This window comes from Haemaphysalis longicornis, unplaced genomic scaffold, assembly GCF_048455015.1.
Source record: "Haemaphysalis longicornis isolate Haplotype H1 unplaced genomic scaffold, Haemaphysalis longicornis Haplotype H1 scaffold_7, whole genome shotgun sequence".
NCBI lineage: Eukaryota > Metazoa > Arthropoda > Arachnida > Ixodida > Ixodidae > Haemaphysalis > Haemaphysalis longicornis.
Window position 1 is genome coordinate 68,029,605 of NW_027526422.1, and position 26,051 is coordinate 68,055,655.

Consider the following 26,051-nt stretch of genomic DNA (forward strand, 5'->3'; position numbering starts at 1 on the left):
AAGCTCCCCTTTGCTTTCCCAGGTTTTCTTGACTGCCAACCCTTATTTCCTGTCTTATTTCTCTGAGCCCCTCATTTCCAATTTTCTGATTCGCCACATGCTTAGCGAGGGCCTCTGTTCTGGCAGTCTTGGTGCCAAAGGGAGCTTAAGAGGGTTTAACGCTGGTCGACCACTCTCGACATGTCGTAGACACTCGAGTCACGGCCCGGGGGTTAAAAAGAAGGTCCCCTTCACCCCGAGTAGTCCGAGTGGCGCTGGCTACTACCCCCAAGTGCAGGAAACAAAAAATACCTGAACATAAATACCCGAGAAAGTGCTGGGGAAACAGCCCCGCCGGTAGCGTAGTGGTTATCGCACCAGACCGGTATTCTGGAGGTCGTGGGTTCGGATCCCACCCGGCGGGCATTTTTTCACCACTTTCTTTTCGACTCAAAAAAGTCTTCATCTCTTTCTATGACCCACCACAACCTCCCCTTTGCTTTCCCAGGTTTTCTTGACTGCCAACCCTTAATTCCTGTCATATTAATATATATATATATATATATATATATATATATACAAGAAAAGGAAACTTTGAACAAGGTCAAAGCACGATTTTTGCTTTTTGCTAACGTTTCAGCAAAGAGACTTGTTTTCGTCAGACTTGCTTTCATCAAGTCTCTTTGCTGAAACGTTTGGCCACAATCGTGGTTTTACCTTGTTCAAAGTTTTCTTGTGTTCTCTACCGTCTGCAAAGTTTTACTTTATATATATATATGCCGTATTTATATATATATATATATATATATATATATATATATATATATATATATATATATATATATATATATATATATATATATATATATATATATATATATATATATATATATATATATATATATATATATATATATATATATATATATGCCGTATTTACTTGTTTTTAAGCACACCCTTTTCTCTACGATCGTGATGCCAAAAGTGAGGGGAAGTGCTTAGGTTCACAAAACTTAACTTACACCGCTTATCCCACACACACACGATATTGGGGCGGTACGTCGACGAGACGGGAGCAAGGAATAATGTTTCATTTACAAACACTCAAGAGAAAAATTCGTACAGACTGTGAACCCACTGCTTACGTCTGACACTATGCCACCCTCACTGCCACTCGAGTCCGTTGCACCGTTTGAGCCGCTGCTTTCTGTGTCCCACAGAGAGTCTACTGTTCCGTCGAAGTGGTTTGTAATTGAACACTTCATGAATGAATGACATAGTCACAACATCAACTGGGACCCGCTAACACGCGTCCGAAATCCTCCTTGCGATGGTTGCTTAGACTGCTTGCTAAGATTCGCATGCAATATTTTTTTGAAATTTATTTTGTTCTGAAAGTAGGGGATTGTCCTTAGAATCGAGGTGTTCTAGAATCGCAAAAATACCGTATGTATCTTGTAGCACACAGGTTGAGAAAGTGGAAGGAAGCCACCAACGAGCGCTGTCATCTTCATCATCGCGCTAGTGCACAAAGCGGGCAACTATGCGGCAACCACTCATCAACGCTGGCTTCTCGACTACTGGTGGTGCTCTAATAAGAGATTGCTTACTCCAGCTGTACCGATTTTCCCTGCCCTCATGTCAGCCGTTCAGAGGTCTTGTCACCACCGGATGCGCGTGAGCTTCGGCAAGGAAGGGGCTCCATTTAAGCAGGCTGGGTATCACGACCAATTATTCATAGCTGTGTGCTAGTCAATTCTGCAGAGACCTAAGCACAAGTGCAAGGACGAAATCACGACGAACACAACTGAGGAAACAAAGAAGGTCACTGTGGTTCTGCACGGGCTGTCCCAAGATATAAAGAAAATAGCAGCATGACAGCGTGTGAAGGTGGTGTGCTGAGCCCCTTGAAGGCATACACCCTGTCCGGTCAAGGAAACAATGCCCCAGATGAACAAATATGCAAGATGAATCACCGGACAAGATACTGTGAGGGCATCAAAGGCGTTGTTTACAGCATACCGCTGGGGCCCTGAGGCAAAGAATATGTGGGCTAGACAGGCCGGCGCGTGAATGACATGGCAAGAGAATACGCAGAACTTTTGAAAACGAAGGCTGCACGAATTTTGAGTACGTATTGCCGACAGAGCAGGTGCAGCGCTGCCTGTTTGACATTGCTATGGCAGGAAAGAACAAAAATAAGCTACCGATTGAAACCATGGAAGCAGTTCTAATTGACGGAAAAGGCAGTGGATGCGTGAGCAGCCCATCGGCGTTGCTCTCCAAGAAAGAAAAAAGTCTACAGGTGCCGTCAAAAACAATTGGAACACGGTCTCGTAAATTTACAGAGATTTCTTTTTCCGGAAACTGCCTAACTGCATTGGTTTGCGTTTTAAGAAGTCATCAATTAGAGAAAAAAAATATTCCTGTAAACTGGTATTGGCTGTCATATAGCCAGTAAGAGATATATTTTGTGATAATCATAAATCCTTGTTCCAATTACTTATGCCGGCACCTGTCCCTGATGCCGACGTGTCCGAAAATGCAGTTCACCGGGCAAGAAAGGGACCTATTTTCGCAATAGCTTTTTCGGCCTTGAAAGGACGTTGCTGTGCATTCACTTTACGTATTTTTGTCTGACCCTTGTAATAAACGTTCAGTTCGTAGTCCAGCGTTGTCCTTGTCACTTATTTGTTAATACGTAGTCCTTTGTTTTAACGTTCAGCCGGTTTTCCCTAAAATTGGTCAGGTAAGTGCTGGAGAAATTGGGGAAAGCTAGTTGGAGCATCTACTTTCTCCTGTCTATCCATAGTGCTTTTTTTTTTTTTTGAGGGGGGGTGGGGTATGCTCGCGCGATCAAGACTGTCGACGGCGCTTTGAACTAAGGAGTGCTCACGTGGCTCTGCCATAACTTGCCAATGTCGGGAAATATCCGACACACGGGCGCATTGCATCTAAGACTAGAGTTAGAGCTGATTTCAGCGGGGCATTTTGCTAAAAAGAGGATGGACGCAAAGCTAAACAAGGAACCAGAGTGCGCTCTAACACCGTTCACACAGTCGGCGCTTAGTGTTCAACTATCGACGCCGCTGAAATTCAAACTTTTAGCATCGAAATAAGTGCGCATGAGGAGGGCCTGTTGCATCGGCGGTGGGTAGAAGGATGCTGTATTAATTGAAGCGTCGAATGGTTTTTAGGGAGGTCTTCTGCATACCGAATCATTGGTTGCAACGACGTTTTATTGGACGACTGGCGTTCCGCAATCGTTGGGTTGATGGGAATCGAACGCAGTGAATCGCAGTGACAGGCAATTGACTTGACCGCGCTGCTCAGTCTCCACGGCACCCAGCCCACAGCCGATACGTAAAAGCACATACATGGTTACGATTCCATGGTGTGAGTGGTTCGGCTTGCATGATCGGGCCGCACACATCAAATAATGAGAAAAACAGCACATTGCTCCGAAATTTCCGAAACTTCCGAAATTGGGCCAGACAAGCAGACGATGACGCGCCACTTTCAAAATCCATAAATTTAATAATTTAAAGGTACAAAGCCTGGTAGTACAGATATCGTGCTTATGTTATTCGATAAGCAAAACTAGAGTCAACGTCTGTGAAGCCTGTATTGCAGACGGGTAGGAGGCAGACACCACACAATGGAGACCAACGCCTTAAGTCCTTCTTCCTTAGCAATTCAGAACGTGCTTCTCGAACCGGACAAAGGCCGAAGACTGTGGAAACGGTGTCCCACAACAACCTCTGTCTGACGCACCGTGTATCCATGAGTAGGTAGTTAAGTATGAATAACACAAATTCGCCCTAATTTACCTTCAACTTAATCTCACGAAAGCTGATATGAAGTATACTTCATATCGCATTTCTATTCGTTCACATTTTACTCGCTGCTGAAGGAGTGTTTTTATTTCTGTCGGCAGCTCTTACTCACAGCTAATTGTCCACATGTTTCTCTTGACCCGTCTTGCATTTCAGCTTGGTGACGGTGTGCTGAGTGACTGATACAAAAAAAGTGAACTACTGAGGCCCATTCGATCATGAACAGACGCGAGCATCGCGTTAGACGTACGTTGGTAGTCACGACGCTGCCGTCATCGTTCTGTACATTTTGCTTGAAGGCGCGAGGTCAAGTACAGGGAGTGGTGCACACGCAACCCCTAACTCACAGTGCCGTTTCTGTAAGCTTATAATTGATGGTCGAGTCTGAACTCGTGCCCGTGTGTCCGTGAGAAGGCATGACATCGGCATATACTGACAATACACTGTTGCACGCGCGGGTATACCATAGTCTTTGCTGCTCGGCCGCCACTAGCCATCAATTGTGGTGACAGCGCACCGACCTAGACGCACTCCACCATTTCGAATTACGGAGTTCGACGAGGGAGAAACGCGGAAATCAAGTTAGTCAATATCTCACACTCGTTTTAACCCAAATTAGGAAAACAGCACAGAAAGAGACAACGTTATGTACAGACGACCAGAGTGTTCTTGTGAACCTGCTTTGGTTGTCCCGCACTTGACACTGTTTGTTACGCAGCCACCACTCAAGTATTCCCGGCACTTGGCATATTGTCATTCAGCCGTCATAGGCGCACTATTTCTTTACCAGCACTGAGCTCTTCGTTTCCAACTACGAGTTTGGCTACCTTCTTTGCTTCATGTATTGTTGTTTACAATTGCCAGAGTTAAGTCTAAATTGTGTGGTATAGCCCCCATTCGAAGTTTATGGTGTAGATTTACCCGAATTTAACGATAAGAGTGCCTTCCACAATGCCATTTTCTCGCACTGTTTCCCCGATTTGGTGACGTCAGGTGTGGCAACACGCTGGCTCATCCAGAGGGCTTACGTTTGTAGATTGATAGAATGCTTATCCTGTAAAATCTACGCATGAGCGAACAGAAAATCCAACCTAAATATTAAATGGGTGTAAATTAAAGTTCTGGGTGCCGAGATATGAAGAAAGAAAATGTGAATCAGTGCGATGTCATTACGGCAATTGGTGGGCCGGCTGGGCATAATGAATGGTGGTTTTTCTTTTGCCTCTGATTACAGGCAAACTTCTGATAGACTGCTCGAACGCCAACAAGAGCTATCCGGGGACGCGGAGTGCGCGCTTCTTCGCCGCTCTTACGGGTGTCGGCGACAGCAGCAGCATATCACCACTGTCACCTCCGAATACGTCAGGCGGAAGTGAATTCTTTTGGCGCATTTTTTAGACCTCGTACTCGCACAGTGAGACGCTGGTTTCGTTTTGAAGCGCGGACAACGAATGCGGATTTGTTTCGAAAATATACGTACTAGAAAAATATTATTCGGGGATGTGATTACCGAATACCTGATAATAACTTGTGCCTTTTATGGGAATAAAGGCCACGCGAAAATGTCAAGTATATTAGAAGGCTCTGCGTCATGAAATATCTGCCCATTAACGTCTTATAGCAAGAACCAATGTTTGTTAATGAAACCACGGAAAAACAAACGGCCTGCAACTCCAGGAGAAACGAAATAGCCCGTACGGGAATTAAAAAAAAAGCAGCGTCGCTTCGGAAATGCTAAAGACGATCGTTAAACTTAAGCCAGGTAGAACTTACCAGACCACTAGATGCTAAATGCACTGCTATTTCGCAAAACAGGGGGGTGGGGGGTACGGGAGAGGGACGCTTAATGGACTTTGTGTTCAAGTGCGGAGCGAAATCAAGGAATGGACGTTTTAGTAATCACACACACACACACACACACACACACACACACACACACACACACACACACACACACACACACACACACACACACACACACACACACACACAAGCTGCGCGTTCACATCTATTTATTTTTTCGACTTTAACGAACAGCTGACCACTCAGCGGACGCATTTTTCGAAGTATACGGTAAGTATACACGTAGTCACAAGCTATGAAAGATGTCGTTGGAAGAGTGTTGTACCCAATGAGGCCCTCTGATTTCACATTTTTGCTAGATTCTGCAGGCTGCCTATGTCATATGCGATGTTTCGAGGAAGCGTTTAGTCGCGGACGTGCAATATAAGCGGAGAATATATGTAGCAGATGATGAACAAGACGACCCAGCAGTAAATTCTTTGTGGTGTGCTGATTCCCAAATATAATTCGCGTTATCCATCGTACTTGTTTCGTAGAATGTCCCTAGAATTTATGCCACATTGCCTTGTTCAGGGTAGTGATCATTATCTGAGATACGAAGCGTAACTGGCGAGCTGTGCTCCGCTAGATTATGTAAGCACACGGAACTGATTTACGTAACATGAGTATCTAAAAGAATGCTGCTTACGGAGGTACTGTTGTAGATTTCAGGGCCGTGGAATTACAACCAGCTCCACGTATATGCAGTTTCTCGAGGCCGGCCTGTGACACCCACCTGGCGCTTATGCGGACCGAATGTACCAGCCTAACATCGCGTCAGAAGAATTTACACTGTCGTGAATACACAACATTTGCGAAGAAAGTGACTGCTCCACATTGATATGTATTTCCAACGCATACAAATGGAAAATATCAGTCGCGAATGTGCCCCGAAAGCAACGGCGACAGGGGTGAGTGGACCTAAAACTCCCGCGACTGCTTTCGAAACGGGCCGCGAGGGGGATTTCAGTGGCGCCCCTACAGGCAGCGCTCGCTACAGGCAGCACGTCACGGATTGCGCACGTCACTTATGTAACTGATTGCGCACGTCCCTGATTGCTTGCGCAAAAAAACATGGCGAATTGCCCGGGAATATGTGCAGTCGATAATAGGGCCCCAGGAGCCACGCGAAACAGCTATCAAGCGGCTCCGGCGCAGCGTCAGACTTGGCTACTCCGCAACTGAGGCGCACAGCTGGGCACGCGCCAGCGCCAGTGCGTCTGCCGCGGCTATGACGTCACTCCTATGGAATGCGCAGACCGGCGAATGTGCAGACCCAATTCTCTATACACCCGTACTCCAATTGGATTGGATTTCCAATCCAATTCAATACAATCTAGCTTAATTCAATCCAATTCAAATCCAATCCCATCCAAACCAATCCAATGCTCCTCGCGCTTGCGCAGCACGGCCCTTCAAGGTCCACGCGAAACTGCTCAACCTTGGCCAGTGGAGCTTATGCTACAAAAAGAATTTCTAAATTCACCATTACGCTGTACAGGGCGCGTAAGGCTTGCCTAGGGCAAGCGAGCGCATCGCTCCGGAGCATGCTGGCGACACCTGCTGGCGTCCGTTGGGTTGGAGAAAGCTCGATATTCGCATTCGCCGATGTAGGCTTCCGCCTGTAGTCATTTCGCATAGGCCCGTCTAATCAGCGAACGCCACCACCCACAAGGAGACTTCTGTGTCGCATTGCCATCCGGAAGTGGTGTCACGCGCGAAAAGCTTCGTTGTTTGACGAGCCGCAATATCACCGCAAGCAGTTACGTAGTCGCACAAAAAGTTCGACGGAAAGCACAGCATGCTCTTCGGGGTGCGTTCTTTTCGGTTGCTAGGCATAACAATCAGATAAGCGCAAGTGGATGTGTGCGATTACATATCTACCTGCGGTAATATTAAACGGCGTCAGATGACGTACTTATCGCCCATATCACCGCTTGCGGCTGGCACTGCGAAAGATAAGCGCCCCTCCTGCATGGCGGCGTCTGCAAATTAAGCGCTGGACACATGTACGATTGGAAGACGCGATTTGCATGCGACTGATCGTTACGACTGTCGCCACGACTAGTCGTACGCGTAAATTTGAGACACATGACCCGATGCGCGCATGCGATGCGTCTTCGGCGTCGCTCCGCCCACTGTTTTAGATGCGACGCTGAGAGGAGCACCTCTTTCCGGCGGCCCTGCCCTTCCTGCGTCGTCGTTGTCCGCGTCCGCACATCTGCGTCTCTCCTCCGCTCACCCCCTCTCCTCTCGCTGTGATAGCGCGCCCTCTCCCCCAACATCTGTGGCGCGTGCAGTGCGGCGCGCTCTCTCACTCCGCCGGTGGGCGGCGCTGCGCGTGGCGCAAGCGCGCTGTGCGCATGTGCAGCGCCCTCTCTCTTCGCGGTCTCCTCTCCTTCGGGCGCGCTGCGCATACAAGCGGAATGCCGCACTCCGGCCGGTCTCTCAGTCGACGGTCGTCCGCGCTACGATTGCTCTCTCTCTCTCTCTCTCTTTCTCTCTCTCTCGCATTACCCGACGATTGCTCACGCAATTCGAGTAATCGACCCAACGGAAACGCACAATGGAACCCCCTTCAGCGCCGCATCACACCAGGGTTCCCGCGAGGGGAGGTGGGCGTAATTTCTTTTGCTCCATGGTCAACTACGACGATCGCTGAGGTGAATTTGTAGATTCCGCGCGTTTGTTCGCAAAAAATGGATAAATCAGCCCATCGTGAAGCGTTTCCTGCCTTCGGAAACAGTCCGCGCACACGCCGGCGGCACCTGCCAGCTCGGCACACTTAGCGGCTCGAACCGGCGCAGACCACGGTAGCAACCGCTTGTCGCTGCTCTTCTGAATCAATCTGATCGCTAAAATGAAGTTCCACATGCGAGAAAGTAGGTGTTAGTGTGGTGAAAAATTGTGCTAGGGATTGTTGTCAAGGCTTATTTTAAAAGCGGCGATCACATATCTGCCGCGATCCAAACCTACGCTGACCGCTCGCCGCGGCGGGCGTTGCGCCGAGCGGCCGAGAGATGGCGATACCTGCGCGGAAGCATCGAAACAGGCTACGCAGATGTCTTGGTCACCGATCGCTCAAACGGCAGTTATAGCTTAAATAAAGTTCCACATGCGAGAAAGGGGATGATAGTGTGGTGAAATGTTATGTTACGGATTGTCATTCGCAGCTGCACAGATAGCGGCGATGAAATATCCGCCAGGATGCTAAGCCTTAAGTTCCCATCACCCGAGCCGACCCGAGCAACGCAAGCCGGTTGCGGGCTCAGCGGGCTCTCATTGGCTGTGGACTCACGACGATCTCAACGATGGCACGACTGCATCTGGCTTGCCAGTCGCACGTCGTGAGCCTCCTCCGACCAGCGAACGACGCCGAAACAGGTCCTAACGATCTATCGTAGCGATCAGTCACATGCGAATCGCGTGCACCAGTCGTACATGTGTCCAGCGCTTTGCGGTGCAACCATGAGAAAGTGCGAGCGGCCCGAGCCCATCCGAGATCCGCGCACGCGCAATGCCCCATTTGAGCGAAGTGATTGATTGATTGATTGTGGGGCTTAACGCGCCGACGCAACGCAGGCGATGAGGCGCGCCGTAGTGGAGGGCTCCGGATTAATTTTGACCACATGGGGATCTTTATCGTGCGCCGAAATCTCGTACACACGGGCGTTTTTGCTTTTCGCCTCCATCAGAAAAGCGGCCGCCGCGGCCGGGAATTGAACCCGCGACCTCGTGCTCAGCAGCGCAATTGAGCGAAGTGTGTTCGAAGTGTACATAGCACTTAAATACAGGCGCTCGCAGTTTAAGCTTAAAGGGAAGGTGAAGCGGTTTTAGAATTAAAAGAAAAGTTGACTAGCAGCAAGTACACATTGAATAGTTCATGTGTACGAAATATTTTCGCGAAACATGTAATAGAAGCGGCGCAATGAGCAAACAAAAGTGGCCCGATGCCCCGCCCCCATCTCGCCGCGCGATGCCGGAAGACCGAAGAGCGCGGGCGAAAACCGGCTGAAAAACGTCATACCTGGACTTCCGGCCGGATCGGCCCCCTCGGCCATGCTCTTTTCGCCGTGTTTCCTTGTGAATGATACTTGTTGTTGTGGTTGATAGCACTCATTTGTACAATTTTCGTGTTCAAAAAGTATGCACGAACGCCAAACGAGGCATACGTTATCATGCCGTATTCCTAAGCAGAAGAATGCCACGCCGGGATGCTTGATAACATACGGAAGCGAAAGCCGAGGTGGCTGTGCTTGATGACAGAGAATATAGTACACTACGTTAAATACTTTGTAAACCGCTCCAATGCGGTTTTTTTTTTTATGCGACGGTCGTGAATGTTTGCATTAGATTCTAAATTTAGGAAGGATGGGGAGTACTGCTGTACTTTGGCCGGGGATGTTTCGTTCCATTCCAGAAACCAAGTTACATTTGTTCAGGAAATACTTGTTTCGTTAAACGCGTCGGTTTTCTTTCCCTATGGGCTCAGGACAGGGTTCAAAAAAACAATTTTTAAGTGCGAAGCACTTCTTAGTCGGGCCTACTCCTGCTTCCACCGTCGTCCTCCATCCGCAGCCTAGCAACGGAGCTAGCTACCGTGCCTAGCAACGGCGCCGGATTTCCGACGCGTGAGGGCGCTCGCATAGCGCCTCCTCTCCCCCCTCGCCTACTCTCCTAAAGCCCCTTTACTACTCTCCAGCTCGCAACACCCTCTCTCGGCGCGCCAGCCAGGCCACTACACTATATAAAAAAAAACAGCATCCGGCGCCAGGTTTCGATCCAAGGACTTTGCGGCCGCAGCGCGACGCTCTACCGACTAAGCCACGGAGGCGACTTTTTTTTTTTTTTTGATAAACAAAAAACTTTATTTACAGAGATAAATACAGGATCGCATCAGATGAATGCAGCGTATTCGTCGTACACAATAGCAGCTCTACGCATGCAGAAAAATAGGCGCTTACTGCCTTTACGGTAGCATGGCGAAAGCATGTTCTGCCGGCAAGTGTAAGCTAGTGGCGTCGCAATGCTGGCACAGCCGCAGAGTTGCGCGGTAATTACACTAGCACGAACGTTGTCCAATGAATGACAGTGCCTTTTGTGAACCGCTTGAAGGGAATGGGATCGGAGCGGAGGGACGGGCAGAAGGCTCTGGGCAAGCAGAGGTGAGCAGGAGTGTTACCCGATTCTAGCCATCAAATTGAGTCCCATCTCCTCCGCTCCTTTACCTTAAATTCTGAAAGGGCACGCGAACCCTGCGCCAGTGCATCACGCAGCTCGGTGTCCGAGTCAGGCCCGTCAAGGGCGGCCACTGCCCACTGCGCCTGCTGAACAAAATGCCTCCACGCCGGCCTAGGGTGTTCAGCGCATTCAACAGCATCCACCCTTGCCCTCCAAAGCGAGTGGAGTCCCATGACGTGGATGCAATCTCGAAGGTGTGGGAGTTCCGTGTCTGCATCCAAGAACCTTAGGTTGGTCCACGTGAGCTGCCATTGTGTGCCAAAGGAACACTGCAGCTCGTCCCAGAAATACGATGCCGTATTGCACTCTAAGAATACATGCTCGCCCGTCTCCCGCCTTCCGCACAGCGGACAGTTGGCCCCTCCAGGGAGGAAGAAACCCCGCTCTTCCTGCCTTGCCTTAGTTGTGAGTATCCCTGCGTGCAGACGGAAAAAGAAGTCCTTCGAGCTTGTTGGAACGGGGAGTTTCCGCACTCACCGTAAGACGTCACTTTTAAGGCGGCCTAAAGGTGGGGAGCGGTACAAGGGGGGTGGGAGGGTCTGTTCTACCAAATCCCAGTAGAGCTGCCTCGGCTTCACTGCGCACAAATACTCCCAGGAGAAGAGTTCCTGCAAGAGGGCCAGTGCCCCCGCCACTTCCCTGTAAAGGCCTGTTGCACGGGTGCCGTGTGCAAGGTCTGCTGTTATTACGAGCCAAGGGGCCAGGTGTAGGGCGCCTACACTTTGGAGAACCGCCTGGAGGAAGCCATCACTGCGATCTCGGAAGTACACAAATCTCTGTACAATCAGTTTGAGTTCCATGTTAACGAGTCCAAGACCCCCGGCTTCGGCGCTCCAGAAAATGTTAGTGCGGCGCATGGGTTCATACGTGGATCTCCAGACGAAAACCGCAAACAACCGGTGTAGCTTGGACACTGAGCCTGCATCAATAGTCGAGACGCGGGCCGTGTACAAGATGGCCGGATATGCCACGGCGTTGCAAACATGTGCCCTAGAAAAGAGGGCAATATGTCGCGCTCTCCAGGGCTCCAAATTCCTTCCAGCCGCTGCCAGTTTTGTCTGCCACCGGGGGGCGATGGCTGCGCCGGTATCTAGGTTTACCCCAAGGTAGCGGGTGATGGCCCCCCTCCATCGAACTCCGTAGAGTTGTTAAGGTTTGGTGAGCCATTCGCCGAGCCATGCTCCCTCCGACTTCAAAAGGTTGAGCTGAGCCCCGGAGAATCGACAGAATTCATCGGCCAGTGCAACAACCTCCCCCGCCTGCTCTCTCGATGTGCACACAAAGGCAACATCGTCCGCATAGGCCAGGACCTTTAGTTCTTCGTCTCCAAGGACGAAGCCTCGGATCGACTTGGACGCTATTGCCATCCTGCAGAGAGGTTCTATGTACAGTGCGAAAAAAATAGGGGACATGGGGCAGCCCTGCCTGACCGACCGTCCGATGTTGATTGGCGGCCCCACTTCCCCATTCGTGATGATGCTTGTAGTTATTTCTGTGTAGCAGGTCTTTATCCAATCTACCATTGCATCTCCGATCCCACATTGACTAAGGAGCATGAACAGAAAGGTGTGGTCTACCTGGTCGAAGGCCTTTTTAAGGTCGAGTTGAAGGACAGCTAAGGGGTAAGTGCCTGACTCTGCCACCTCGCAGACCGTCCGCATTCGATGCAAATTGGTGTTAATGGAGCGGCCCCTAAATCCGCATGTCTGATGTGGGCCCACCACACCACTGAGGGCCATCTCGAGTCGTCGGGCCAGGATACGTGCTAGGATTTTATAGTCTGTCGACAGTAAACTGATGGGCCTGAAATCTTCCACATTCGGTACCGTATCTTGGACGGATTTTTTGGGTATGAGGCACAAATTACTGTTCCGCATTGAAGGTGGCAGCACTTTTGTGTTTTGGATGTTGTCGAAGACAGATACCAGAACAGGGCTTATCTCTTCACGGAATACCTGGTAGAATTCAGAAACAATCCCGTCAGGCCCCGGTGACTTATTTTTTGACAGTTTTTTTATCGCGTGTTTTACCTCTTCGACCGTTATCGGGCTGTATATTATGACTCTAACGTCATCTGGCACCGTTGGCAGCTCACCAAGGACGTCCGGTGGGGGAACGTCAAGCTTCGAGCGCAAGGAAAACAGCTTGCCGTAGTACTCACAGAAGGCAGTCGCCACCTCCCCACTCCCACTAGCAATGCTTCCAGAGTGGATCACCTCGGAAATTGTTTTAGCGGCGGTCCTTGCTCTCTCGAAGGCACCGAAAAGCTTCGATGGCTGTGCCTCGGACACTACTAGCTGCTCCCTGCTCCGCACAAGAGCTCCCCAATATCGTTTCTCGAGCTCAGACCGGATTTCTTCCTTGACGCTGCGAATATCCTCAGCGAACTCTCCCGGTCTCTCCTCATCCGCTTCTACAAGAGAGCGCAGACATTCTACTAGCCGACTTAATTTCGCCTTTTTGTCTCGCGCCTCCTGTTGCCCGACCGCAATGGCTGCTCCTTTGACGCGCTTTTTAAAACGCTCCCACGCCACCGCGTCGACGGCAGAAGCGTTAAGCGCATCTATCTCCCCTCTTATGCGGTCGACGAAGGCAGCGTTGTCAAGGACCATAGCGTTCATCAGCCAACGACTGCCGACCTTTCTTTTGATTTCAGGCCTGATTTTGAGGGAGCATGCTACGAGGCCATGGTCCGAGAAAGCGACAGGGGTGACGGTGTAATCGGTCACCAGTGATAGCGCGTCACCCGTCAAGTAGACCCGGTCTAAACGAGCTTGTGACGTGCCACGCCACCTGGTGAAGCGAGTGGTCGACCACCCGCGCTGCAGGGCCACGTCAATCAGGTCACCTTCGCGGAGGATAGCTTTCAAGATACGTGCCGATGGGTCCACTACACCCCTAGCACCCGCTCTGTCGCTGGCATTGACAACACAGTTAAAATCGCCTGCCAGGACGAGACGACCCGGAACCACGAGAATGTCCCGAATGGAGGAAAAGAAGTCGGCACGCGCGGCCTGGTCATTCGGCGCATAAACGCACACAAAGCGTGTAAGTTCCCCTCCCACCAGGACGCCGACGATACAAAAACGCCCGTCCTTTGCCAGCTCGCAGTCAATTACGGTTAAGAAATCATGCTTCCGGATTAGGATTGCGGTTCCACCCGCTCGCGTAGGAGTGAGGGTGTAAAAACACCAAAATTGGTGGCCAAAAAAACGAACGAAATTTTGGGCGTCCTCTCGTGAGGCAATTTTGGTTTCTTGTGGAAAAGCCACGTCTATATTTTTTTCGTTTAGAAGGTCGGCCAGCCAATGTTTCCTTTTATGTGAGGTTAGGTTCACCACATTTAACGTGGCTAGCGTTACTGCGTTCTGGTGTGCTGTCATGGTGAGAGAGGCGCTTACCGACTGGGCTTTCAACTCCTTCCGCCTGTTGAGCTTCCCCCAAGGTTTGTTGACCCGGTGTCTCCCTGGCTTGGCTTGGAGGTGGCTGCACCGCCGTGTTTCCCGCGTGCCTTCCGTCGCTTCTCAACTCCCGTGCGCGGTGCTGCGGCGACCTTCGTCGGGAGCTCCTCGTCCGCGTCGTCACAGCTGGTCCCTCCTGGCTGGTCGTTCAGGAAGGCCGCCTCCTCTCCCTCCACATCGGAGGTTTTCGCCTCCTCACTCCACTGTTCGGCGTCCGCCGTGGGCTTGGGGTTGGTCGGGGCAACAGGAGGCATTGGGGCAACGGTCGGGGAAGCCTCAGCATCGCGCTCGGCGACCGGTTCCTTGAGTTCGCCGGCCGCGCCGCTCTCGTGGGCCCCGTCGCCGCATTGTGGCAGCGGGGAAAGGGTGTTGTGTGCCTGCAGCACTCCTTCTTTTCCCATTGCACCGCCGACCGCCGTAGTGTTGGACGCTGCGGTAATCCGGCTCGTCTCGACTGCCGGAGGGTGGGTGAGGGCCGCCGGAGAGGGCTCCTCCTCGCTCGGCGGGGTTGAGGCTGCTGTCAGTGGCACAGACATGGCCGCCATCTCTTCGGCATCCATGTATTCTTCTAGAGATTGCGCTGCCTCAGGTTGCCTAGCCCTGGCTGCGTATGACTGCGAGCAGTCTGCCTGCGAATGCCCGAACGAACGGCAGGCGCGGCACCACGGTGTCGTGCACATCCTCCGGATGTGACCGATCTGGCGGCACCGCAGGCACATGGGTGGTCGGCCGGGTACGTCGATCAGTATAGGGCTCCCGTTGATCAGGGCTTGATGCGGCACTGCGTCGAGCGAGTTTGGCTCCCTGGGGATGATGGGCACCACCCTGGTTGTGCTGGTCATGTGCTCTATGCCGGGGCGGCGCCACCCTTCTCTCACGACGCGCAGTACTCGGCCGAAGCGGGCGAACTGTCGTGTGAGCAGCTCGTCCGGGGCTTTGGGCGGCATCCAATGGATCTTGACCTCTTTTTCCTGCTGGTTGGGGTTGATGACCAGGCACCTCCTCCCTTTGGGCTCGATCTCCGTTAGCGATGCCAGCTGCTGCATTTCTTTCTCCGTCCTGAAGGTCACCATCCACACGTGATTAAACTGAAAGGGCCCCATGTTGGTGATGGTCTTCAGGTCCGCCACCGCAGATATCGCTGCGACGATGTCGTCGATGCCGTACGGTCTGGCCGAAGGGTCCGCGTGCAGGAATACGGCGTTCTCACTCATTTTGCCGGTCGGGAGCGTGGGCAGCAAGGTCCGGTAGGCCGTCGCGGCCGCTGGTGCGGGGCGAGAGTCGTTGGAAAACCGGTCCGGCGCGGCCGCGCCGGTCCTTCTCGGAGAGCTCTCCGGGCGCATGACTTTCCCCGGGGAAACCTGGGGAGCTAGTGTTAGTAACGCGCCTTATATCTTTAACGCATTCAAACTACGTCGTCAGCGGCGTGCGTTGGCGACTCAGCGGCGTTATAGCGGCTTGATAACTGCGTGGTGTACACGTGATACTACAAACCCGCTAGTTCTGCATTCTCTCACGTGACTGCGCCTCCTCTCCCTTCACTCTGGTCGGCGCTTCGCAGCTGCGGTGCGCTGCGGTGCGGTGCGCTCCTCCTCTCGAACATACACGTTAATTCACCAAGATTTCCGCAGAGGGACAAACGAGGTGTGTTAAGCCGAATGTGATCACGAGGGGGTGTTAATGTAACTAACGGGCAAAATGCCACCAAACTTCAACAAACTCCCCCTCATAGCATCACCCCGTGCTTCGCACTTCCTCATACTCCCCTTCGGGGAAATGCGGGGGAATTTTTTTCCGCTAAACTAAAACAAGGGGCCAATCCTGATAGAAGTTCTCTCCCGGCTAAGAGGTAAACAGTATTCCTACAAAGTAAAAGAACCAAGACAACCAGATTACTTATTTTGCAAGTATACATGTCACGATAAGGTGATGTAATTAAAAAAAAAACACCACTCCGAATCACCACCGTGCCATAATTTGTGTTGACTGCGGGGGCCTAATTTTTTGCCCAAGATTCCGTGTGGCATGCATATTATAACCTGGCAAGCACTTGTTGTCACTGAACCTCAAGTGTGCTCCAGTGATAGTCGGTGATATATATATAATGATGATACTAAAATAATTAGGAGCGAAGAGTAAATATACGGCCTCTGTCCGACTAGCGCGGTAAATGCTTAAATCTAGAAATGCTGAAACAGGCCAACGATTCATTATCACAAACGTTTGGTGATTGTTACCTAAAGTAACGTAACTACAACGTAACTACCTTGTCCGACTGGTCTGTTAATTATAACGCGGTGGCCGTAATATTGTAGCAGAATGCGCAACGCACAAGCGAAAATTAAGCCCTTCTACAGCCAGCAATGCTCAGCAGGCACTAGTATGCTGCAGTGTTTTTAGAATAAATGCATGTGAAGCAGTAAGACGCCACTCATCGAAGTGCAGCTAGCAATCGTGGAGGCGCCGTAGCGCCGCTGCCGAAATGGCGCGTGCGTGTGGCTCTGTGTACGGGGATGAGTAACGGGGCTGGGGTGGGCGACAACGAACAAAGGAAATGCGGAAGCAGAGTCTGCTTGTTGGTTTATGCGTGTACCGGCAAGATGTGTCTAGCATATACGTTTACAGCGCATGAATGCTATTTTTTCGCGCAGTGCACGTACGTGCTTTTCGTTGGTAGATTGATTATAAAACGCCCATTAATCTTCGGCATAAATGGTTTTGTGTATAATAAGAAACAGTTGAGGCAGTACATAATATTAGCATAAGGTATAAAATCCCCCTATGCTGGTTGCCTAATTCAAAAATATTGTGATGGAACCCACTAGACGACGTCACAGTCACTGCTTTGGGGTTCTCTGTCGTTTAAAGCAAATTTAAGCTCCAAGATAATTGAACCAATAGCACGGGAAATTATAAAACAAACTTCCAGTCATGTGCGAAAATTAAACTGCAAGCTAAATCGCCGCAAAGGCAACCGTGCGATCGTTCGCAATGCTTCCGACAACCCGCGCGGCCGAAGGGTGTCCTCCTTTGACGTCATGACGGGCGCAACCAATCAAGGGCGTCAAAAGACGAAAAGCGCGCGTCTTTCAAACGGGGCCGCGCTTTTTGCAAGATAAATGTCACTTGGACTCATGTACGATAAATTTCAATGGGATATTCGGAATCAGCGCGCAAGAAACTATATAACTGTTAATCTAACTCAAATTTTTTGGAAAGCGCTTCAGCTTCCCTTTAAACCGATTTGGATGTTTCAGACTGACTGACTGACTGTTTGACTCATTATTGGCCAATCAACGCCTGTATGCATGTAGCCTTGGAATTATAAAAGTGTATTTCTTCTCTGATGTATAAGCTCGAAAAGGTGGGATGTTTCAATTATTTAGCCATGAGCCGGTGAAGAAAACAAGAGTGTTGCCAGAGAGTCTTAAATGTTTTGGAAGCCCTTAAAGTTATTGGCTTGGTTTAGGCTTGGGCCGACTTATCCCCCCTTGCCGCTAACCTGTGCAGTTCGTGAGGATTTCAAACAATTATCTCTGCATGTCCTCGTTACTGACTTGAACATAGCCCCGTGTTTGTTTCCCTGCACTTGACCGCGTCCGTCCAATATCTCTTACGGGAATTTCTCTGGCAGCGGTCAACTTCAGAAACGGCATGTTGCCCAATGAAGACAGTCCCTTGACTCGACAATACTCTAAGTGCTAAGCCATATGATTATTTCACCTGTTTGCAAGTGCTTGCGTGTGTGTGCGTGCATGCGTGCGTGTGTATGTGTTGTGCGTGTGTGCGTGAGCGTGTGCGTGTGTGTTGTGTTTGTGCGTGTGTGTGCGTGTGTTTTGTGTGCGTGTGCGCGTGTGTGTGTGTACGTGCATGTGTGTGTGTTGTGTGTGCGTGTATGCGTGTGCGTGTGTTTGTGCGTGCATGCGAGCATGTGTGTGTTGTGTGTGTGCGTGTGCGTGTGTGTTGTGTGCGTGTACGTGTGCGCGCGCGTGTGTGCGCGTGTGTGTGTGCGTGTGTGTGTGCGTGCGTGTACGTGTGCTTGGGCGTGCGTGTGCGCGTTCGTGTGTGTGCGTGTGTGTGCGTGTGCGCGTGCGTGTGTGCGTGCGTGTGTGTGTACATGTGCGTGTGTGTGTATGTGCGTGTGTGCGTGTGCACGTACGTGTGTTTGTGCGTGCGTGTGTGTGAGTTGTGTGTGTGTTGTGTGCGTGTGTGTGTGTTCTGTGTGTGCGTTTGCGTGTGCGTACATGCGTGCGTGTGCGTGTGTGTTTTGTGTGTGTTACGCGTGCGTGTCTGTGCGTGTGCGTTTGTGTGCGCGTGTGTATGTGTGTGCGTGTGTGCGTGTTTGCGTGCGTGTGTGTGTTGTGTGCGTGTGTGTGTGTGCGGGTTGTGTCTGCGTTTGCGTGTGCGTGCATGCGTGCGTGTTGTGTGTGTTGTGTGTGCGTGAGTGTATGCGTGTGCGTGTGTGTGTGTTGTGTGTGCGTGTGCGTGTGTGTGTTGTGTGCGTGTGCGTGTGTGTGCGTGCATGCGTGCGTGTGTTTTGTGTGCGTGGGCGCGTGCGTGTGTGCGTCTGCGTGTGCGTGTGTGTGTGTGCGTACATTCGTATGTGTGTGTGTTCAGTGTGTGTGTTCAGTGTGTGTTGTGTGTGCGTGTGCGTGTGTGTGTGCGTACATTCGTGCGTGTGTGTGTTGTGTGCGTGTACGTGTGCGCGCGTGTGTGTGCGTGTGTGTGTATGTGCGTGTGCCTGTGTGTTGTGTGCGTGTACGTGTGCTTGTGCGTGCGTGTGTGCGTGTATGCGCGTGCGTGTGTGCGTGTGTGTGCGTGCGTGTGTATGTGCGTGTGTGCGTGCGTGTGTATGTGCGTGTGTGCGTGTGCGCGTACGTGTGTGTGTGCGTGTGTGTGGGTTGTGGGTGTGTTGTGTACGTGTGTGTGTGCGTGTGTGTGTGTTGTGTGTGCGTTTGCGTGTGCGTGCATGCGTGCGTGTGCGTGTGTGTTTCGTGTGTTGCGCGTGCGTGTATGTGCGTGTGCGCGGTTGTGTTGTGTGCGTGTGCGTGTGTGCGTGCGTGTGCGTGCGTGTGCGTGTGCGCGCGTGTGTGTGCGTGCGTTTGTGTGTGTGCACGTGCGCGTGCGTGTGTGCGTGTCCGCGTGTGTGTGTGCGCGTGCGTGCGTGTGTGTGTGTTCTGTGTGTGTTGTGTGTGTGCTGTGTGCGTGTGTGCGTTTGCGTGTGCGTGGGCATGGGTGTGTGTTGTGTGTGTGCGTGTGCGTGTGTTTTGTGTGTGTTGCGCGTGCGTCTGTGTGCGTGTGCGTGTGTGTGTTGTGTGCCTGTGTGTTTTGTGTGCGTGTGCGTGTGTGCGTGTGAATGTGTGTGAGCGCGTGCGTGTGTGCGTGCGCGTGTGCGCGTGCGTGTGTGCCTGTGCGCATGTGTGTGCGCGTGCATGTGTGCGTGTGCGTGTGTGCGTGCGTGTGTGTGTTCGCGTGCGTGCGTGTGTGCGTGTGCGTGTGTTTGCGTGCATGCGTGCGTGCTTGTGTTGCGTGTGTACGTGTGTGAGCGTGCGTGTGCATGTGCGTGTGTTGTGTGTGTGCGTGTGCGTTGTGTGTGTGTGCGTGCGTGTATGCATGTGTGTGTGCGTGCGCGTGTGTGTGTTGTGTGCGCGTGTGTGTGTGTTGGGTGCGTGTGCGTGCGCGTGCGTGTGTGTGTGTGTGCGTGTGCGTGTGCGTGTGCGTGTGCGCGTGCGCGTGCGTGTGTGCGTGTGTGTGCGTGTGTGTGCGTGCGTGTGTGTGCGTGTGCATGTGCGCGTGCGTGTGTGTGTGCGTGTGTGTGCGTGTGTGCGTGGGTGTGTATGTGTCTAGCACGTATGTGCGTTGTTATGTTTGTGTGTGTGAGTGAACTTTTTATTTTGCGTTCATCGCCGTCCTGCGTAATAAGTCTGGCGGCTAAACTTGCTGACATCGCCGGTTCAAAAAATTTTTTTCTCTCTGTCATCCTCTTCGTACCCCTCGTCAAGCGCTTGATTCCACAAATGCTTAAAAAAGAGAAATTAATAAGATTTGTCGTACACATGTTTCACAAGTCCAATAATATCTGATAGGTGCGAACCGTATTGAACAATTTCATACGTATAAGTAAATTCATGCCTAAGTTTAAAACCAAATTTTAGGATAATTTTTTCAATGTTTTATTTTTAATGAAGGTAAATTAACTCCCCGTCCTTAAGCATGGTTTCACAACTTCATCAGTATATCTTAACAGCCTAAAATTCTCCTTTAGTTTGTCGGCTCGAGGATTAGTTAAACAAATGGTATGGAAACATTTTCAGAAAAATCTACAATTTCAATCCTAGCGGGGTGAATGAAGAACAACTAGTTAAATGTTTTTTCACATTGACGCACAATCTATTGGTCCCGTACAGTTACTACCTTGTGCGACTTCTACGCGTAAACTCTTTAGAGCTGCATCACTGTCTTTGTCCGTGGCGAAATTACGCTGTCGCGGCGCGAGCAACAAAGGCTCTGAACTTTTTTGCCTGACTCGGGATTAATAGATGTTCTTTAACCTTGTGATCCTCAAATTTTCTTTTTCTCCTAGTGCTCTAAATTTTTTCTATGCTCCGGACTGATTTTATTTCCTTCTCTCTATTATTCATTGTTGCTACGTAATGCGTCCACTTTTCTTTTCTTTCATTAAAGGAGCCATGAAGAGAAAATACAACTTCGTTTAATTCGAAAGAACTAGGATTCAGTATCTGACTCAGCTCCATTAGAGCCACAAAAGATTTGTTTAACAAAAAAAGCAAGAAGTATTTAAAAGGTTTCAAATTTTGCTCCACAGTGACGTGTTATGAGCAAGAATTACGTCATACGGGCCAACAATAAAATATAATTTTCAGTGCGTTAACTGCACGTTACCATTCAAGTGATGCGGTCAAATGGAACTAGAGGCACAATTACAGACGTCCAGTCATGTGTCGTCGCGACAGGTCAGTTAGGCGGCCGCCAATCGCACAAACAAGGTTCCGTGACGTCATAGAAAAGTGGCGGGAAATTGGCTAGGGGGTCGCCACGGCTTCACACGTTTTCTTTCATATCTCCGTTATTTGTTCGAAGATTGCGATGATATTGGTATCAATATTATCGGGACTAAGCAGTATTTCTAATAAAACCCAACTTGTATTTTGTCTTCATGGCTCCTTTAAAGCTTTCTCTCTCTCTCTCTCTCTCTCTCTCTCTCTCTCTCTCTCTCTCTCTTAATCAGTTATAGAAAAGATGACTGATACAAATAAAAAAATCTCAGTAATAAATTTTTATATTTCTTGCTTTTAAGAAGATTAAAGAAAAAGCCCTTGTTTAAAGGAGTTTTCGTAACTCCCGGAATGCCTCCCTTGTCTAAAAAAGCCTACTAGCAGCAGTTTTAATTGGCGGTCACATAGAGAAAGTATTGATGGGAACGTTTAAACGCTTGTTTCAGAATGCGTATAGGCGCATCAATAATACCTTCCGACGACTTTCTAAATTTGTGTTACATGCTAAAGTTCCACAAAAAAAAAACTAACTCCCGTTCGTCTAACGGTAACAATGGTTGAAAAGCTAAGCTTTCTCGTGGGGGATTCGTTAGCTGTTCTTGCGGTTATAAAGGTTCACACCGCTTGGTGACAGGACGGTCGCCATCAGTGAGACCAAGAAAGATTCTTTTTAAATCCAAACAGCTGCTACCATGTCAGGATGGTGCCATCGGTTTGACGTCAGTTACATGACGCGAGGGACCCAGGTACGATTCCGAACACGTGAAGCGTTTTTCTTTTCTTTTTTTTTTTTCGTGGGGCGCTTCGCTTATCCTCGTCATCCTTTAGTGAAACCCATGGTGTAACGTTGGCTTTCCTGCACGATTTTTTGTGATTCGACGGGCGCCATCAGTGAGGGATAGAAAGCGTCGCTTTAATATATTTCTGCATGCAAATATAATAAAGCAATTCCATAAAAGGGAGTTTCTACTTTCGCAAATACTATTTGACGATGTTAAATAGATTCAGCATAATTTTGCTTGAACGTAGAAATCTCTCGATAGCTCTTACTAGACAATATTCGAGGTGTCTCAGAAAATAACCAGAAACGTGTGTTGGCAAAAGTTCACAGGCCTGTTAGTGTTACTGGAATCGCTGGTTTGCACAAAACCCGTAAATTCGTTTTTCTTGACATAACAGGTTGCTGTACTTTTCTTTTTTGGGATAGTGAGATTTAGTATCGTGTGGTTATGTTTCTAAGAGGTTCGTTCATTTAAAATGAAGCGCGAAGGCGAATAAAAAAATTGCAGCATCTTCACTCTGTCGATGATGGCGAGGGTGCGCCCCGAGTGACATCCGATTTGCGCCCCGACCGTTATTTGATTTTAACGGTAAGTTGCACCTTGATTGTTCCCTAAATGAAACTGCAACTCGCGGCTCAAACCTTGATTGTTCCCTCAATGAAACTGCAACTCGCGGCTCAAAACGAATTTGGCTTGATTTTCGCTTGATGGTGGTGTGTGCACGGATGGACGCGGACGGACATTGGGAGGTCCTAAGGTGCTCCGCATCGTTACAGGTGAGGGAGTAAGCTGTTTGACTCTCGGGTACCATCTCACTGTCGTAGCCCAACGGCAATAAAGAAAAAAAAGGTCATAGCCCAATGGGTAAGACAACTGACACTAACACTGTCTGGTCTACCAGACACAGGCTCGAATCCTGTCGATGCCTGTGTGGATCTTTTGCGATTGTAAATGTTATGCGAATGGACGTGGACGGATGTTGTGCGGTCCTAAGGTACTCCGCACCTAAAATTCACACGGAGCAGTAAACACATGTGGATGTGATTGAACGGAAGAACCGAATTGCATGCATCAATGAAAAAGAACTGTAGCTACATCAGCTGGGTTGTCTTTATAAAGATACTAGCATTATGGTGGTGGACCAAAAAAGTTGATGTGTTTTTTTTACTTCGGTGCTAAGAATTTTCTTGACGAATAATGAGATAACCGCGGTGACTATCCTCGCTCAGTGTGGAAACATTTCCCCGTGCTATTGACACCACAAGTTTAATAAGATACAGAAACTAAGTGGTTTCTTACGTTCTGCAGTAGTCGTAGAAGCAGTGCTGGTAACGGACGACGACCCAACTTCGATATCACTTTCCACAGGGTATTCACCGAGAATTGGAGTAGAATTAACAATGGTAGTAACGGTAGTTGCCAGTAGAAGAGCAGAGAGAAGAATGACGGTCCCCATTATCTCGACGGATGTCTGATGCACAGATTGGAAATAATGTTTAACCTGCACGTCGCCCTCAGTGAGCAATAAATGTGTGTGGAGCCCAGTGTACTGAAGAGCCTCAAAAAAAATCACAGCTGGCGTGCATCAACGAGATTGGCTCTTTCTCGGTCGGCCTTTTTTTGATGCCGTTATTCGAACGTCATGGCGTTGCTTAAAGGTGACAGGACGTCTGAGTGATACGTTTTCTTGTATGTGTCACAAGAATATCAAATGCTGGCCGGTGGCTTTGCCGGCCGTATCCTTGGAATTATGGGTCATTAAAAGCGACGGGGATGAAAGCTCTACAGGTCTCTGCAACGAGGTGACCAGGAAAATGAGGGCAGACTAGTAGAGAACGGAAGCTAGGCCAAGACATATACAGTCTCCGCTGCGGCAGATTGTGTACACCGTACGCGAAGTCATGCGCTTCCATGATCGTGTTAAGTTTGCGAGTAATCATACATGTTGTTTTTCTTATGTGGGCCTGGGAGAACCTGCTGAAATGTTGGTACTTCTACACTAGAGCGGCTAATTATGGTGGGGAGGGGGCTTTACTTACTTGGCACAAAAAAGTGTTCCTGGTGCCCAACGCGGTATCTGTGTATCTCGTGGCGTCTGTGCGCTATTATTAATGCGTACCATTCTTTGCCGAGTACCTCCAGGGCCGGGACCGTGTAACTCCCTGCATTTCCACATTAATGCAGATTGCGCGAAAGTTCCACCTGTAATCGTTACAATAGCGTAAATCGACATAGTTAATCGAACGACATTTTGAAAAACTAAAAAAAAAAGTAAGAAGAATGCAAAATAATTACGGGAAATGGCAAACCGTGTAACGCCCTACATTTTCAGAATATTGCAGATTTTACGAAAGTTCCAAATGTAACAGGTATAATAACGTAAATAGAGATAATTGGACGGACGAAATTTTGAAAAAGACTAAAAAATAAGAAAGTACTAAAAAAGTACGTAAAAGGTGAGAAATATTTCACGTAAGTTCCAAATGTAATAGGTATAATAACGTAAATAGAGATAATTGGACAAACGAAATTTTGAAAAAACCTAAAAAATAAGAAAATACTGAAAAGTATGTAAAAGGTGAGAACGTATACCGCACGGCATTTCCACAGCAATGCAGATTTCGCGAGAGTTCTACCTGTAATCGTTATAATAGCGTAAATGGACATAGTTGGTCAAACGACATTTTTGAAAAAATAACAAATAAAATAATACGACAGAATTATGGAAAATGGCGAACCGTGTAACGCCCTGTAGTTGCAGAATAATGAAGATTTCGCGAAATTTTCACCTGTAATCGTTATAACAGCGTAGTAGGAGATAATTGGTCGGACAGGATTTAGAGAACCCAGAAATTTTGGCTGGAATTGATTGATTGATTGATTGATTGATTGATTGATTGATTGATTGATTGATTGATTGATTGATTGATTGATTGATTGATTGATTGATTGATTGATTGATTGATGGATCACTAGAGTTGCTTTTTGCACTCTCTCAGCCCATCCATGCACACTGCAGTACACCGGAAGTTCCCAAGCTTGAACTTGAAATTAAACAAGGGAAAATGCTGACCAACCCTTCCTTGTTTTTTCTCGCTTCACGTGAAAACCTCGAATGTTTAGTTCGAATCAGAAACAAGATGAGAGTTGAAGATGATTGTAAACTTTTATGTTTTGCTCTGTCTTTCGGTGAAACCGATTAGTGGGAGGTATTTTTCCCCTAGTTCACATCGGCACACTCCCCACGCAGCTTTTTACCTACACTAATAAGATTTCAAGAGTTCGCTTTGTTGATCCCTGTTGTCTCCTCAGTACACAAGCTCGTATCTTGTAAAAGAATCGCTGACTCTTCTTTCTCATGGACATCCTTCCAATAAAAAGACATCGTTATTCTGGCCATTTAATTACGTTTAGGTGGGTCTTTCCGCCACTTCAATTGCCTGTTTGGTTAATTATATTTATACACAAATGTTAAGCGATACCTTTTATTTGCATCGTTTGGTGATTTATGAAAGTATTAATCGGAAGATTGTACGTCATGACACGCCGTAAAAACTACAGCATAAAGGTAGTTGCCTTCCTGAAGGTGATTTTTTTATGGCGTCCAGTTTTGACGGTGAATTTGTGTGAAGGTTTTTTTTTCGCTTCCTTATCTTTTCACACTTAACAGAGAGAGTTTACGACGCTCACCTGGTGAATTGATTTATGACAGTGCGAAATCAATAAAAAATCAATAATTTAAACTCAGTGAATGGCTTCTCGGAGGTACAAAAGAAACATTTTTTAGGTTTACGGTTATCTGAATGATGATGTGAAGGTTTGAGGAGGCACTCTCATCTCTTTATTAAAACAATAAATTTGAGGAATCCTTCAGGCCTATGAAATTTCAGTTAA

General features: G+C 48.9%; 1 protein-coding gene across 1 annotated transcript in view; it reads right to left on the bottom strand.

Annotated features, from left to right (window-relative positions):
* The window catches only part of LOC144144430 (uncharacterized), a 70,853-nt gene extending 47,167 nt beyond the window's left edge, over positions 1-23,686 (bottom strand). The window contains exon 1 of the mRNA XM_077675869.1: positions 23,457-23,686. Coding sequence (XP_077531995.1) covers positions 23,457-23,613 — 157 coding nt within the window. The 5' untranslated portion in view covers positions 23,614-23,686. The remainder of the gene's footprint in view (positions 1-23,456) is intronic.
* Positions 23,687-26,051: the final 2,365 nt, after the last annotated feature.